Genomic DNA, 15,717 nt, shown 5'->3' on the forward strand with positions numbered 1-15,717 from the left:
ATGTTAATTGTCTTGTAAAAAAACTTTGATTTGCATATATTACATAATTATACTATAAACATACAGTATACATACTCATACGCACTGTAATATATCTTTTTTATTCCGCACTTCATGCAGGTACTGTATATATGCAGCATCATTCTTTTCCAAGTTGTCACAATAAAAAGGAGAGAAAATTCAGCATCCTATAGAGCTTTTAGTGTGATCACACCCACAAAGGGGAATGTTAGCTTGAAGCAGATAATTTGTAATTTTCATAAAATGACTCCAAATAAACAATTACAGGTGAGAACTCATATATATATATATATGTATGTATATATGTATATATATATATATATATATATATATATATAGTTAGTTTTATTAAGTAACATTTTGTATTGGAATAGGAACTGTAATTGGTCCAGTCTGTCTTCCTCTGGTACCTGGGACGTCCCATCTTTCCTGTTACAGTTCAACAGTGTTGCTGTTGGAGTGATAATGTATATATTTTTAATATAGATAATATACATTTTCAGTAATTTTCTTTATTCCCATGTGCCAGTTTCTCTCTGCGTCTCACAATACATTCCCCAGCATTGGTTCCTACTCATTACAGTAACAATATACAATGTTATTTAATAAAACTAATATCAAATATATGCTTCAATATAAGTTCTCATCTGTGTAATTGTTTATTTGGAGTCAAAGCCATTTTATGAACATTACACGTTCATTGCTTCATTATAACATTCCTCTTGTCTTATAGTGATTGCTGTCAATCAAATACAAGAAGAGGGGAGTGCGCGTAAAGCAGAGGCAGTGTGTGTGTGTGGTGGCTGCCCCACACACACATAGCTAAGTCGTTTCCCACTCGTGCTGTATTTAAAAAAAAAAAAAGCAGAAACTTTGCACCTTTGAAGCAAGACGGCTGCAAACCGAATTTGACTGAAAACACAAAGAAGTGGCCACGAAAAGTATTAGAAGTGAATTATAATTACAAACCCAGCAGTTAAATAGGATAAATGCTTCTTGTCCCAACCCACCCCAGCTCTACTGCTGTGTACACACAAAGGCTCCCTCAGTCAGGTCTGGTAGTATTGCTTGACAGATCTTTCAGCAGAAATATCAGTATATAATTTCTGTTCATGAAAGCCAAACATAGGCTGAATAATATTTCACATGAAAACATCATAGTCTGAATGTAGCCTCTACTACATCAGAGCAATGTAACCTGTCATGTCAATCACATTATAGTTTTAGGGGTTCAGTTTTTGAATTGTTGCCCTTAAATGCTTTGATCTAATGAACACTGCAGCAACAAAGCAATTTAGCATTGTTCCTTCACACTAACACTGGTCTAATAGCAGCGCAGGGTTATAATAGCCCTTACAGCCTCGAAGGCTGCGTTAATGTTAATACCATGACTGGCTTTTGCTCAGCAGGTACTCTCAAGTAGCAGATGTGTTCGAGCTTCTAAAACAAGAGGCCCACAGGCTTTTTGTCAGCCCTGTCCCATGTGACAAACAGCTTGTCAGCAACTTTCTATGGTGCCACATCTGGAAATGTTATTCCCCATCTCCTCCGAGCTATCCCTCAACTCTGCCACTGAGCCGACTGAAGGTTTGGGCAGAGAGGATCATCTTACCGTCACCACAGTGACCAAAGAATAATGATGTGTGCAGTCACAGCAGGGATTTCTAGCACTTCAACGAGTTCTCAGTCGCAGAGAATCATCACTATCGTTAAATGTTAGAGGAGTGGTTCTCAAAATTTTTTTGCAAAGTACCACCTGAGAAAATATTGAGCTCTCTGAGTGACACCATTATCACCAATGTTAAACTACAGTTGTCTGAATAGGCTGATCAAAGTCAGCTATAGACTTTTCCTCAATAAGATAATTTGCTCTCTCGTCATCATCCTCTTCCTCACATTATACTTCAGACACTGGTATAGTGAAATTACATTAAGATGGATTGAGCGATTTTTTTGTTATTCATCATTTTCTACGCACTCCGGTCAAAAGTCCTCAGCTCCACTTTGTATATATAGTACAACAGTTTATCTTATTTTTTCAGAGGAAGCTTGCGTACCAATAGTGGTACATGAACCACAGTTTAAAAACCAAGGTGTTAGAAAATTGTAGCTGAGAACATGTGAAAAAATGACTTGTCTTTTCAAAAAAATGTTGGCGTGTCTAAAAATATGGCTTCATGACACACAGTAGCCACAGTTAGCTCAACTCCTCCACAAACACGATTACTACTGCCTGGTTTGCTAGCTAGCTAAGATGTCTTTGTCCTGCAAATGTGTCTAAAGCCCCGCCCCACACTAGAGGATAACTGATCTGGTCCTTTCGACAATCGTGGGTGCCTTCCGTTTTTAGACTAATTTAAACAGATTATCTGGCCAAATTATGAGGGATTAACATTTTATATCATTGGACGCATCTTCCAGTTTTTCAAATCATAAGTATTGAACATGTTTAATATTTACGACTGAACGGCGATTGGGCCGTGAGCAGAACCCAGCAATATCCAATGAGCGTGAGTTGATCTTGAAATGGATATTGCATATTTTTTTTAGAACTTTAACTTGTATAAGACAAGTTGATTCCATCTTCTCAGAACAAAACATTGCACACACAACAGCTATTAACTGACAACCTCCATTTCTGTTTATTTTCTGGTTATGTTAAATCAAAGAGTTAAGGTGAGTAAAAACACACAGAAAAGCTCTGATACTCTAAAATGAAGTAGAGAACAGATTTGAACACTCAAATTTGGTAAGGTGGTTACCAACATATTTTGCGTGACAGCACATTGTTTTAGTTTTGAAGTTGAACTCTTCAGTCCACAGTGACATCAGGGAACCACATTTATCAAACTGCACTGTAAAAATGACGCTCTCATACTTTATAGCAATGGTTAATTGACTTCAGCAATGGTAAAGAAAAGAAACAATATCATAGTACACGGTGTCCATTCTTGACTGCTGGTACCATAACCTAGCTTGGCTCAACCTGAAATCACCATGTTTTTTTTGGCCCTGGCACACGAGACATGCTGATGACAGAGAAGCAATGTTGAGTTTTTGTATATGTCTAACAATGGTGGCCACCAAAGAGCTGATGCCTTTCAATTTGGCTGTTGCTTCCATTTTAAGCGACTTTACTAGATAGCCATCGCTCTTAGAAAATTAGAAGACAGCACGTTTGTTGACAAGTTTTCTGATGCTCTGCATATATCATCTGTATCATTGGTCTGATTGGTTGTAGGTCATCCAATTGTGTATGGAGGCATTTTCATATATGTGCTTCCCAGAGAGTTTCAAATTAAAGTCAGATGCAGTCTGGCATTAGCTAGGCTAAGAATGTTTGCTTATTCTCCCAAATATCTGTATGTTACATTTAAATTTCTGCCAAATCTGTAATCTGGATCAGATCCAGATGAAATTGAGCCCATGTTTAGATTGCAGTCCTAATCGGATTTGTAAGCATATCCAACTGTTCGCATTATATATTGCAAGTGATCAGATCAGATCTGCGTGTCCATATTGACGTTGTCTACTCTAGTCTTCCACATGGATTTATATAGGTGTAGGCCACGCCCTGGAAAAACTAGTGATCTGAACAAAATGGACGACGGACATCTGTGCCAGTTTGTCCCATTATTGTCGATTATTTAACGGGCCCCCAATTAACTTCTGTCTGTCCCAATCTACATCATTGTCGTTGTTGTTGTTTTTTGAGTAACCTTGCGTGTGATGCAGAAGACATTTTGAAATCCTATGTGAGCAACCCAGACCCAGATTCAAATGGATCTGTAATGTTTGTAGGTCTATCCATTTGTGCCAGGCTAAGAATTACTGCTTACTCACCAATATCAAATCCACTTGAAGGTGTCTCGCTGCCTAAACCTTTTCAGCTCCTTGATTAGTTGTAGTTAATGGTCAAGATGGGCAGCAGTGTAGAAAATTACTTCTTCTTCGTCATCTAAGTCAATCCTGACATCAATCTCTCTCCTGCCACTCTTGTCCTCTGAGGCCTCTTTTATTGCTTGCCTGAAAGAAAGAAATAACCCCTATGACTGCACTCTCCAGCCTCTCTGCAGTCTCACCCTGAACATTTTGCTCCTTCAGGTTGATTGATGTCTGTGTTGTGTCTGCGATGCACTGACTCCCTTTCCATATGCTCGACACAACCAAGGACCTCTGCCAGCAACATGTGCACGGAGGCATAGAGGTGAATTCAGAGGAGGAGAGGGGGTGTTTAGAGGATTAAGAGAATGTTTAATCATTGCTCTTAATCACCAGGAGCCTCTCAGAGCTTTGACAAAAGTATAAATGGATTATTGTGTTTATTAAATGATTGTGTGGAACATTCAATATAGAGAAACAAACCCTTATACACATTTAACAATTTAACATTATAGGTTGCAACTTTTCTTTTACAACTATGTGCACAAGTCTAACTAACCATACATTTTTGGCCATTGAGCCAAACACATAAAATGCGCTTTGTTCTCTTTTACCAAATGAGACGCCTGGGGTTTAGTGCTGTGTTCCATTAGTAGTCAGAACTTGGAATTTCTGAGGTCACGGGGTTAAGTTCAGTGGGAGTGATCTCGTAACGTAGCTTTCTCCACCATCATCCCGCTCTAAATCTTCTCATCTTCATCCAGGTAACTTCCACCCTTTAGTTTATTAATTAAATAATTAAAAACATGTTTTGAATTAAAATATTGATATTTGCTCTGGCATATTGATTATTGTATTGAACAAGGAATGGCAACGATATATAACCAAATCGATATTTTGTCCCAACCCTATGAGCAACTTACTGATGTATTCAAGGAATCTTGTAAAATTTCATCCCGTTTTGCAGACACATGCACAGTCCACTAACTAAATGCCTGCTACTGCTACATTGGTGGTAATTTATGCATTTCTCAACCTTCATTTATTTATTGTATTAACTGTTTAGTTTCATACGCTACACAACAACCATCAGCTACTTCTAAACTTGTGACACTGATCGACCCTTCTCTGTCTCTCCAGTGCAAAGCAGAGCAACAGCACAGACACACACCCTGAACAACATGGTGTGTGTCTATATGTCCTTGCAATTCGGCCGTGTGGCTCGTCTGTGCTTCGGTCATTTTGAGAATTATTTCTATGTCTATGAAATGTGCGGTGACTGTCACATATGACTCCGTGGCAACTCTGTCACTGATGGCTAAGAGCCGTGTACCTTGGCTCAGGCTCTTGGAGGAAATCTTTGAGACCGAACCCCTGCGAGATGTTTCCTGTCTTTGCAAATAAATCGTAACAGTTTGTCCGTAATAGCATTCTGACGAGCATCTGTAAACCCCGCGATGTGGAGGGAGGCAAAGAAAGATGTAATTCTTGTCTGCTCGGGCTTAAAAAGTGGTGATCTCCGTGGGTGTTTTTTTGCCGTCAGCCATTTCTGACTGAACGTGAGATTGTTGTAATTCAGAAAACTTTATTGTTCTGCGAGGGTCGTACGTGAGCAAAGCATTTTGTTTTTTTACACATAAATAGGGCCAGGCCTCCATCTCCATGTTTAACATATATAAAAAAACACATTTTAACCCTTAGATGCAAAAATGACCCCATGGGTTGTTATTCTTCAAAATCTTTAAAATGAAAAGTTGTAATATATTCATATTCCAGGTATTCCTCACAAAACATGTTTGTGACATGAAGGCATTTGCATTTTTATTTATTTTTTCATTAATTTTAAGAAATTGCAGTTTTTGTATCACTACACCACTCTTCCACAAGTGGGGTCAAAAGTGACCCCAAGCAGTTTCTATGGAATCTTCTATGAACCTTTAATTCTTAGCAACTCTGACTGTCCCACTTACACATCTGATGTCAGCAGTCTCACAGACAGGGGAAAAGAGTGGAAAAATGTAACCAAACATGAGCTCATGGCCTTCATTGGATTGACCATTCTTGCACGAAGTGAAAAGAACTGGGATGTACCAGTCTGTGTGTTTTTTGGGAGTCCTCTGCATAACCCATTGTACAAGGCCAATGTGTCAATTCGAAGTTTTGAAGATATTCGCCATTTCTTGCGCTTTGATGACAAGAGGACCAGAGACTGAAAATAGACCATATGGCAGCTTTCTGCTACATATGGGACCTGTTCCTGGTCAACAGGCAGAAATTCATCCCCAGTGATTGTGTTACAGTGGATGAACACACTAATAACCTTTCAGAGGGATGACCCGGCTTCTGCAGTATATGCCGAGCAAGCCCGCCAAGTATGGCATGAAGATCTTCTGGGTTTGTGATGAACGCATCCCATATGCACCTAGGGAGACCACCAGGGGAAGACACTCAGAAGAATCTGGGGGAACACATTGTCCGTCAGTTGTGCAGTGGATTCAGACACTCAGGTCGCAACATCACCACTGACAACTTCTTCACCAGTGTGCCTCTTGCGGAGCATCTCCTGGAGAAGGGTCTGACTATTGTGGGAACTTTGCGACAGAACAAGCCAGACATTCCTCCAGTCATGAAGGCTTCCAGGTCCAGAGAGGTCCACAGCACTGAATTTGGGTTCAATGGCAGCATGACCATGATCAGCTATGTGAGAAAAAAAGGCTGCTTAGCACAATGCACCACAGCAAGATGGTGGATGAAAACAGCCCAATGATCCTCTTCTACAACCAGACCAAAGGAGGAGTAGATACTATGGACCAGATGGTTGGCAACTACCTGCAAACAACAGACGCAGAGGTTGGCCCATGGTGCTTTGGTACAACATGATTCATTTTTCAGGGCTCAGCACCCTGAATTTTCACCCTGAAATCACTTAAAATTAATGAAAAAATTAATAAAAATGCAAATGGCCTCATGTCACAAACATGTTTTATGAGGAATACCTGGAATATGAAAATATTACAACTCTTCGTTTTAAAGATTTTGAAGAATAACAACCCAGTTTATTGCAAAAACGTATTGATTTTAATTGGGGTCATTTTTGACCCCACTCGTGGAAGAGTGTAGGTATTGGTAGGTTGTGCATCCAAGGGTTAATAGTAATTACAGCATTCGATTATCATTGATTTTTTGCTTTAAAGTCTGATTTGGGCTGCCGTCTAAACAAGGCCTTAGTCTGATGGTAGTCCATCGTATCGCTGTCATCACAACAGACATGATATTTTTTATACTTTGGAACATACTTGGGTGATCACTTTCCCATCACAAAACATTCAGATTGATCTTTCATCAACTATAGGCAGGAAGTTGCTGACAGGACAACCTTACAGAATGAAAACATTACCACCTTGGTAGAGATAAAAAAGATTTAGAAGTAAAGGTGAAATATATCTGGCTGGAGATACAGAATGTATGTTAGATAACGTTCCAGGTACTGTGAGACAGGTGCTGTACTCTTCACCGGTCTCTCTTTCCTGTGAATTAGCACTGAGGGCTGGCTTTTATGAGGTGGGAATGACGCAGCACACAGGAAGATGATGAAGACGAAGTTATTGTCGTCCTTCTAAAGGCTTCTGACCCGATTTTGGTGTTGACTTAGAGAAACACACTTTTTTTTCTTTAATTAATGTGCTCACATTCCAGCGCACTTTGTAAAAAGTAAAGGACGAAGGAATGAGAGGAAAACTGAAAAGTGAGGAGCGCAGACAGAGCAGCTGAAGGTGGCATGCCCCGCTGTCTGTCTTGGAAGAAAGCTTGGTATGCTCGTATGCCAATATCCACCTTTCACAGACTTACAGTGTGATGAAGAATTGGAAGGCATCCCAGAGTTTTGTTTGCTGACTTCTGTCTCTCCCAGATTTTTTTTCTTTCTTTTTTTACACTCGTGTTTCACAGACGCCACTGGACTTAGGATCAGTGGAAGAGGAGGAGAAACAGATAGGTGGTAGAATACAAGAGCAGGGAGGAGACGCGTCAAGTTTTTTTAAATTGAGCATTATACGGTGGATTGTTTTCCCGTCGTTTTGGCTGGAGCATCAGCAGCTGATTGTAACAAGTTTGGTCCTGAGAGTGATATCATAACGTCTTGCAATGGATCAAAGAATAACCAGATTTCATCTGCTCTTCCTCCCCCTCCTCCTCCTCCTGCTCGTCACGGTCTGCACCATATTTACGGCAGCAGTGGGCAACCATACAGGAAGGATCAAGGTAGTCTTCACACCTACTATCTGCAAATTAACCTGCATTGGAGGCAGATGTCACAACAACTGTGAGCTGGGAAACACCACCACCATCATCAGTGAGAACGGCCATGCCACAGATACACTGACAGCACCCAACTTCAGAGTAGGTAAGAGATCTTTTCCTGTTATGTTGGTGAAGGACACGTGACATGATCTTGTTCTGATGGTGAGTTCCATTTGCAGTCGGACCTCACCACCATATAAACTTTGCTACTTTTACCGTTAATAGCACTTCTGTTGTATTTGTCTCACATTCTCACAGTCATACACATACTGGAGTACTGGGCGTGTAACGGTATGCGTATTTGTCCCGTACATTTTCAAATAAGTGAGGATCCAACGGTCTCGGTTATGATTCCCTTTCATATCCCTTCCCTATGTTATTATTATTTTTTTTTTAAATAGACCATCTATTAACATTGGCATGTATATAAGCAGAGCCAGGAGTTGAACCCACAACCTTTGAATTGAAAGACGACTTGTTTTTTGTGTTTCTCAGCACTATTAACAGCTATTAACTTGTTGGCATCCATGTCTGTTTATATTCTGAAGTCACATTCTTTCTGAGAGATCTCAAATCCCTGGAATCTTCACACCAAAATAGTTTGATTGAAACAAATATTTTTAATTAACTGATTTTAATGATGCTTTGCTCATCACTAGTTTTTCTGTCACCAAGGTAGTTTTGTGCAGCTGTGCTGTGATGGCCCTTTCCCGCACTGTAAAGTATATATATATATATATATATATATATATACACATACACATACACACAGTACATGTATACCTTTTTCATATACTAAGACAAGTTTTGCTCCTAACAGAAAACATTTGTCATTGTTTATTTTTAAAAATAAGGAGTGATAAAACATATATGTGGTATGTTTTATTCTATTAAGATCAGTTAAAACCCACACACTTTTAATTATTTGTTTTTTTGTGACCAGCTGTAGACTTTGTGATCCTAAGAGAACTTTGCAGAACCTGCAGAATGGATTCCTCATGTTGCACCTGGACCTGTGACTGAAGGTGTGGAAATAGATATTTGACTGCAGGGCCTGTGTGGGCTTGCTTTAATCCTCCTCTACCCTTGGTCCTTCTTTCCTTCATTCCTTCATTCCTTCCTTCCTTACTCCATCTTTCTCACCTCTGCAGTGGCTGGGTACTATCCTGGGAGGATGAAAGTTTACTTGCAGCATAGATTAAACTCAAAGAGACAAGACAGAACCAAACGTGCTTGTCTTGTTTGTCTCACTGAACTGATGTGAGACATGTTGAGTAAAGAGTTTAGATTTATGAATCAGTGGAAAGAAGGTGTGGGTCTGTTGAAACTTGCCCACAGACCATGACATAATAGATGAGGCTTGGATACATACAGTATACAGCTGACGTCACACAACCAAGGTAACGCTTTCTGGTGGGAAACAACACTGTTCAGCTCTATATATGCAAATACAAGCCAACACATGAATCACACAACTTGTATCTTTGTGCCAAAACACGACTGTAGAACATTTTACCGGATCCCCACAGATCCACAGAGACGGTGGAGGTGAATCACTGCTATGAAACGTGCTCACAGCGAACAGAAGAAGACGGAGGGATCGGAACATAGATTGAAATTTCATGGTTATGTTATGCTCGCGAGAGCAGAGCGGTTTAACTACGAGCAGGATCCGAAAATGCAGAGGAGACAGATATAGAGTTGAATAAGATTTATTGCAGCAATGTGTATTATAATTAATGATGACAAGGGGAACGAGAAAGGGAGGGGGGCTCAGAGAGACGACCAATGGAGTTGTGCCGGGAATATGGCGAGAGTCAGGGGTTTGGGAAGTCCAGAAGGGAACAAACTCACAGTGGAGAATGGAGACAGGGGAAGTTCCAACGTTGGAGAAGGATGGTGGTGAATCCGTTGCTCTCGGGGAAGCAGGAGACATGGCGACCTGAGGCAGAACAGCATGAGTGAGTAGTCCAGAAGTCAGAGTTTGAGATATCACAAATAAAGTCATAGACATTACCACTGGTAGAGCATAAACAATCTGACGCTGGTGACTGGGACGACGGCAAAGGCTTAAAAACCCTCCTGATTGCTCATCAGGAGCAGGTGAGGAGGAGCCGCCGCAGGTGTTGCTGATCACCAGCTTCATCAGTGGAAGTAGGTCAGCCACGCCTCCTGCAGAGAGGGGAGAGAGAGAGAGCAGCACGGAGGAAAACTACAACAATAACGGAGGAGGAGAGTGGGATCGTGACAGTACCTCCCCCTCAACAGGCGCCTCCTGGCGCCATGCCAGGTCTCCCAGGGTGGTCCCTGTGGAAGTTCCGTCTCGGCGGCAGTGGGAAGTTTGGTGAGGGGGATGAAGTGAACTGCTTTGGAGAACTGGTCTATAACGGTCAGGACTGTGGTGTTGTTCTGGGAGGGGGGAAGACAGGTGATGAAATCCACAGCAATGTGGGACCAGGGACGTCAGTGAATGGACAGGAGGTTCAGCAAGCCCGGGGGGGGCTTCACTTGACGTCACATCATCACGAAAGATGTGACGTCCTGAGACATGGTGGGCCACCAAATTGCTGTCTGAGGAATTGGAGGGTGCGTACGGTTCCTGGATGGCAGGCGAGTTTGGAGGAGTGTCCCCACTGCCTGCCGAGAGTTGAGGCGTTTGGCATTCCGGAGGTAGGCGAGGCTCTTGTGATCGGTCCAGACGACAAAGGGTTGGGAGGACCCCTCCAGCCAGTGCCTCAACTCGCGGTTCCCAACGTAATAGTTGGCCTCTGCAGGAGATAGGCGGCGGCTGAAGAAGGCACAGGGTTGGAGTTATCTGGTTGGTGGCACTCTGTTGGGAGAGGACCGCTCCTACCCTGATGTCGGAGGCGTCCACCTCAACTGTGAACTGGAGGTTGGGTCAGGGTGAGACAGGATAGGGGCAGTGGTGAAGAGTCTTTTGAGCCGGACAAACGCAGTCTCAGCCTCAGTACACTGAAACCCTTCACAAACAGCCGGTTCTCTAGAAGGCGTTGGAGTACCAAACAGACATGCTGGACATGTAACTTGTCCAGCATGTCATGCAGAACGTCGTTGACTAGACTCTGGAAAACGGCGGAGGTGTTGGTCAGGCCGAAGGGCATTACCAAGTATTCGAAGTGGCCAATTGGGGTGTTGAATGCAGTCTTCCATTTGTCCCCCTCACGGATCCGGACCAAGTGGTAGGCATTGCGCAGGTCCAGTTTTGAAAAGATGCACGCTTTATTGAGGGGACTGAAGGCTGCATCGAGCAGGGGCAGGGTGTACTTGTTCCTGACAGTGATCTCGTTCAGTCCCCTGTAGTCGATGCAGGGCCGTAGGGAACCATCCTTCTTCTGGACAAAGAAAAAACCTGCTCCAACTGGGGACGACAAAGGACGAATGAGACCAGCTACTAGGGACTCGTGGATGTACTAGCTCTTATTTGTACCCAAATGTTTAAATGCACTTATTGTAAGTTGCTTTGGATAAAAGCGTCTGCTAAATGACATGTAATGTAATGTAATGTACTTCTCCATGCTTTTGCGTTCAGGCGCAAGATATTATAGAGACGGCTGGAGGGGAGAGTGGCCCCGGGGAGCAGGTCGATGCTGCAGTCGTAGGGACGATGGGGAGGCAGAGAGAGTGCATGCTGTTTAGAGAACACTTCGCTCAAGTCATGAAACTCAGGAGGTGAGATCTGGTGGTGCTGGGAGTGGCTCTGGACACGAGGGGGAGGCCGGGAGAGCGGAGTGGAGGCACTGGGAATGACAAAGGACGCTCCAATTGGTGAGCTGGCCAGTAGACCAGTTGAACTAGGGGCTGTGACAAGCCAACCATGGGAGACCCAGCACGGCAGGGGCGGAAGAGGACGGGATCAGGAACAATTGAATCTGCTCGTGGTGGTTGCCAGAAAGGAGGAGTGTGACAGGCTGAGTTCAGTGGGTGACCTTGGCCAGGGGTCTACCGTCGAGATCCAGGATGTTTTTTGGTTGGGGGAGGGGGACAGTGGGGATCCTAGCTTGGTTGGCGACCTTCTGGTCGCTGAAGCAGTCTTCTGCTCCGGAGTCGATGAGGAAAGTGAGAGGGGGAGACCGTTGACACCACATCAGCTTGCTCCCCGGCAAGCTGGTGAGCTCATTCTTTTGGCCGGGAGGGGCAGGAGGCAATGAAATGGCCAGACTGACCACAGTAGATGCAGGCTCTGGCCATCAGCCTCCACTCTCAGCTGCGTGGCTACGAAAAACAATGGAGTAATCCGCGACCAAAGTCTTACCCTGACGAAGATTTAACAGTCGCTTAGAGGCATCACTCCCCTGGAGGGGTTGATCAAAAACCCTCCGAAGATCAGATGTTAAAGTGTTGTAATTAATGGGGGCAGAGGAAGGATTATTCAAGAAAACTGTAGCCCACTGTGAGTGAAGTGACAACTTCTGAGAGGACCTTATCGTGTCGCCTTGTGCGATAATGAGTGCGCCTTGTGCGGCTGGCGTTTTGGGACTTGCCGATGTTTTGTGATTTGCCGGTGTTTTGGGAATCCGCAGTGTTTGTGAATATGCAGCTTGTTTCTCCTCCTGCAGTGCGTTTGCCCCTGTCGGCCACCGTATTAATCCTTACCACTTTTATCCTCCACCAGAGGGTCGGGGGGTGCTGTGCCAATCTCAGCTACATAGGGCAAAAGGTGGGGTACACCCTGGACAGTTCGCCAGTCCATCGCAGGGCCACACACACATTGAAACAAACAACCATTCACTCTCACACCTATGGTCAATTTAGGGTTTCCAATTTACCTTATTCCCCATATTGCATGTTTTTGGACTGTGGGAGGAAGCCGGAGAACCCGGAGAAAACCCACGCACACACGGGGAGAACATGCAAAGTCCATGCAGAAAGGCCCTTGTTCCAACCGGAGCTCGAACCCGGGTCTTCTTGCTGCAAAGGCAAGAGTGCTAACCACTACACCAACCGTGCAGCCCCACCGTATTTATTGATGTTTTTATTTTAAATCCAAAATTATTAGCATTGGTTTTAAACTGCTGAGCTGATAAAATAGTTTTAGTGTGTGCGCTTTACTGAACATTTGCATTTGTTTCTGGATGACTCGCCTCCAAATGTCAGTTCAGGTTTGTTGTGTTTTTACCTTTGAGTTTGTCTCAGCATGGTTTACAAAGGGTTTTGTCTTCCCTAACACCGTCATTTCTGCCACTTTCTTTGTGTGTCCTCCTCCAGGTTGATCAACCTAACCTGATTAGTCTGATTGGATCTCTTTTTTTTCGTATGTTTTTCTTACATTTTTGTCTCGTTTTTATTTGTCAGTTTTTGTCAGGTCAACTTTATTGGTATTGATTTAACGTCTTGTTATCACTGGTGAACATTTTTCATCATAGTTTTGGTCAATGAAATGAACACGGGTCTTCAATGGTGTGGCCGTGTTGCTGGTGCTGGTGCTCTTACTGCAACAACCACACATTAATAAAACATTTTGTAATAAATGAAGTAAGAGAGTATATTCCTGCATCATATTTGACCAAGTTCCATTTCTTGTTTTTCCCGTATTGTTTCTTTTTCTGAAGACTCATTTTTCAGTCGTGAGATGGCGAGTTCAGCAGAGGCTGTAGAGAATCTAGATCCTGGCAAAGATGAAGTGAAAACGACTCGGTCAGTGGATGATAGTTTGGTGATAGCAGGAAATATTCATGGAATGACTTGATACAATGTACACAGATTACTTTTAAATTGGACATATTCGGGCTGTTGTATGTGTATCCCATTTGGCCTGGTTACGGCCCCTGGAGAGTGGATCTAAGTGCTGTTTTTCCAGCTCTTTTGGCATACTTTCTCCCAGGTGAATGCAACAATTTGCCAAGTTCTGAGAGTTTGCTGGCCTTCAGCCCCGGCTCACTTTCTCTCAGACATCTGTAGCTGCCAGTTCATTTGTGTCAGTTGCCGTCCAGATGGTTTCAAATCATTTATAGTCAGATTAAAATAAATAGACTCAGGTGGGAGGTATGGAGGTGGAGGTGGGCTGAATGTTGAAGGGAAAAATCAGACTGTACATGTGTCAGCTTATACACCGATCACAATGCAACAAGCCGGGTTTCTCAATTCCTCAACTTATTATTCTTAGTTTGTGTTGAGTGGAGAATTATCCAACTCTAGTGCAAATATTATACAGTGCTGGAATAGTGACTGAATCACAACATTACTTAAACATACTATACCTTTATTAATCCTCCACTTGACCTGAATTGTAAAGTTGAGAACATGCATCTCTTAACTAGTACGTTGTGTACAGAATAAGCACTACGTAACCATAATTAAGCATTTATTAACCATTATTACCCTGTATTAATATTCCTTGCGACTCTTATTTTAAAGAGTAAAACAAGGAGCATTAATAAAGGGTAAAATTCTAATGCTTATTTTGTGTCCTTATGAATTTGTGAGATCTTTGTTGAGCGATACATGGCCTATGTTACCAAAAGGCTCATGAGGAGCATTAATAAAGGTTATCAATAGTTAATGAAAGCTTACCTTTATCTTTACAGTCACCTGCTGTGACAGTTAACAGTTGTTGAACTGGTAACATCAGTGAACACAGTAATAACTGTTAACTGTCCTAAAAGTTTCATACTCTCGTCTCCATTCAATTGAATGATTTTCTCCATCACGTGAGGAGAATGCTGTAAAATTTGGAGCATTGATTCCCGAACCTCAAAATGACAAACATTTTATTTAGTCCACAAAGCAAAGATATTCAGGTTACTGACAGAGAGGAGCAAGGAAACCAGAATATGTTCAGAGTGAAGAATCTGAAATTACAGTATTGATTTTAATTTAAAAAACGCAAACACTAAATGTAATAATTGATATTAGAATTGTTGCTGATCAATTTATTGATTTATTAAGAATGACTAGTGCAGTACCCGTTCAATTCATGTCTGTTTTCATGAGTTGAATGATTCCTGCATTGGTTTCTGCATCTTTATTCATTGGTTACTGCACTGAGTCTCGATACTGAAAAAGAATAACAATGACAAATAATGACAGATTGAAATAATTCAGCACTGTGTAAGATGGGGCTCATTTTCCATTTTCTTTGGGATATTTTCCCAACAGTTAAGAGAGGGCTCTGCAGACACTTTAGCCACAGAGGTCAAACGTGTCTCATGTGACTCCCCAGTCAATTTGAAGCAGATGTTTCAAATATATCCCTGAGGAAAACCACAAATTATCAGAGAAGTATTTGCAAACTAAACAAGTTTTCTTTGGCAACTGCAACAAAACCTCAAAAATAAGAAAAGAAAATGGAGGGAGGACTTGAGGAATTTGAAAAGATTAGTGAGCTTGATGTTCACTATGACTTCTCACACAAACACACTTATGTTTCTTCGTGACGTCAGCTCTCTGGTTAAAAGTGTGTGTGCTGCAGCTTGTTCCGTGTAAATGTAAACGTGACACCTGCTGTGCTGTAATGTGTGGGAACTACAGGATTTACATGAGGGTCAACACACAACA

At 42.3% G+C, this 15,717-nt stretch overlaps 1 protein-coding gene across 1 annotated transcript in view; it reads left to right on the top strand.

Annotated features, from left to right (window-relative positions):
* The first annotated feature begins 6,319 nt into the window (after positions 1-6,319).
* LOC122782121 (latent-transforming growth factor beta-binding protein 1-like) overlaps positions 6,320-15,717 on the top strand; it is a 64,110-nt gene continuing 54,712 nt past the window's right edge. The window contains exons 1-3 of the mRNA XM_044046335.1: positions 6,320-6,604; positions 7,852-7,928; positions 8,058-8,305. Coding sequence (XP_043902270.1) covers positions 6,320-6,604; positions 7,852-7,928; positions 8,058-8,305 — 610 coding nt within the window. The remainder of the gene's footprint in view (positions 6,605-7,851; positions 7,929-8,057; positions 8,306-15,717) is intronic.

Source organism: Solea senegalensis, linkage group LG15, assembly GCF_019176455.1.
Source record: "Solea senegalensis isolate Sse05_10M linkage group LG15, IFAPA_SoseM_1, whole genome shotgun sequence".
Classification (NCBI taxonomy): domain Eukaryota; kingdom Metazoa; phylum Chordata; class Actinopteri; order Pleuronectiformes; family Soleidae; genus Solea; species Solea senegalensis.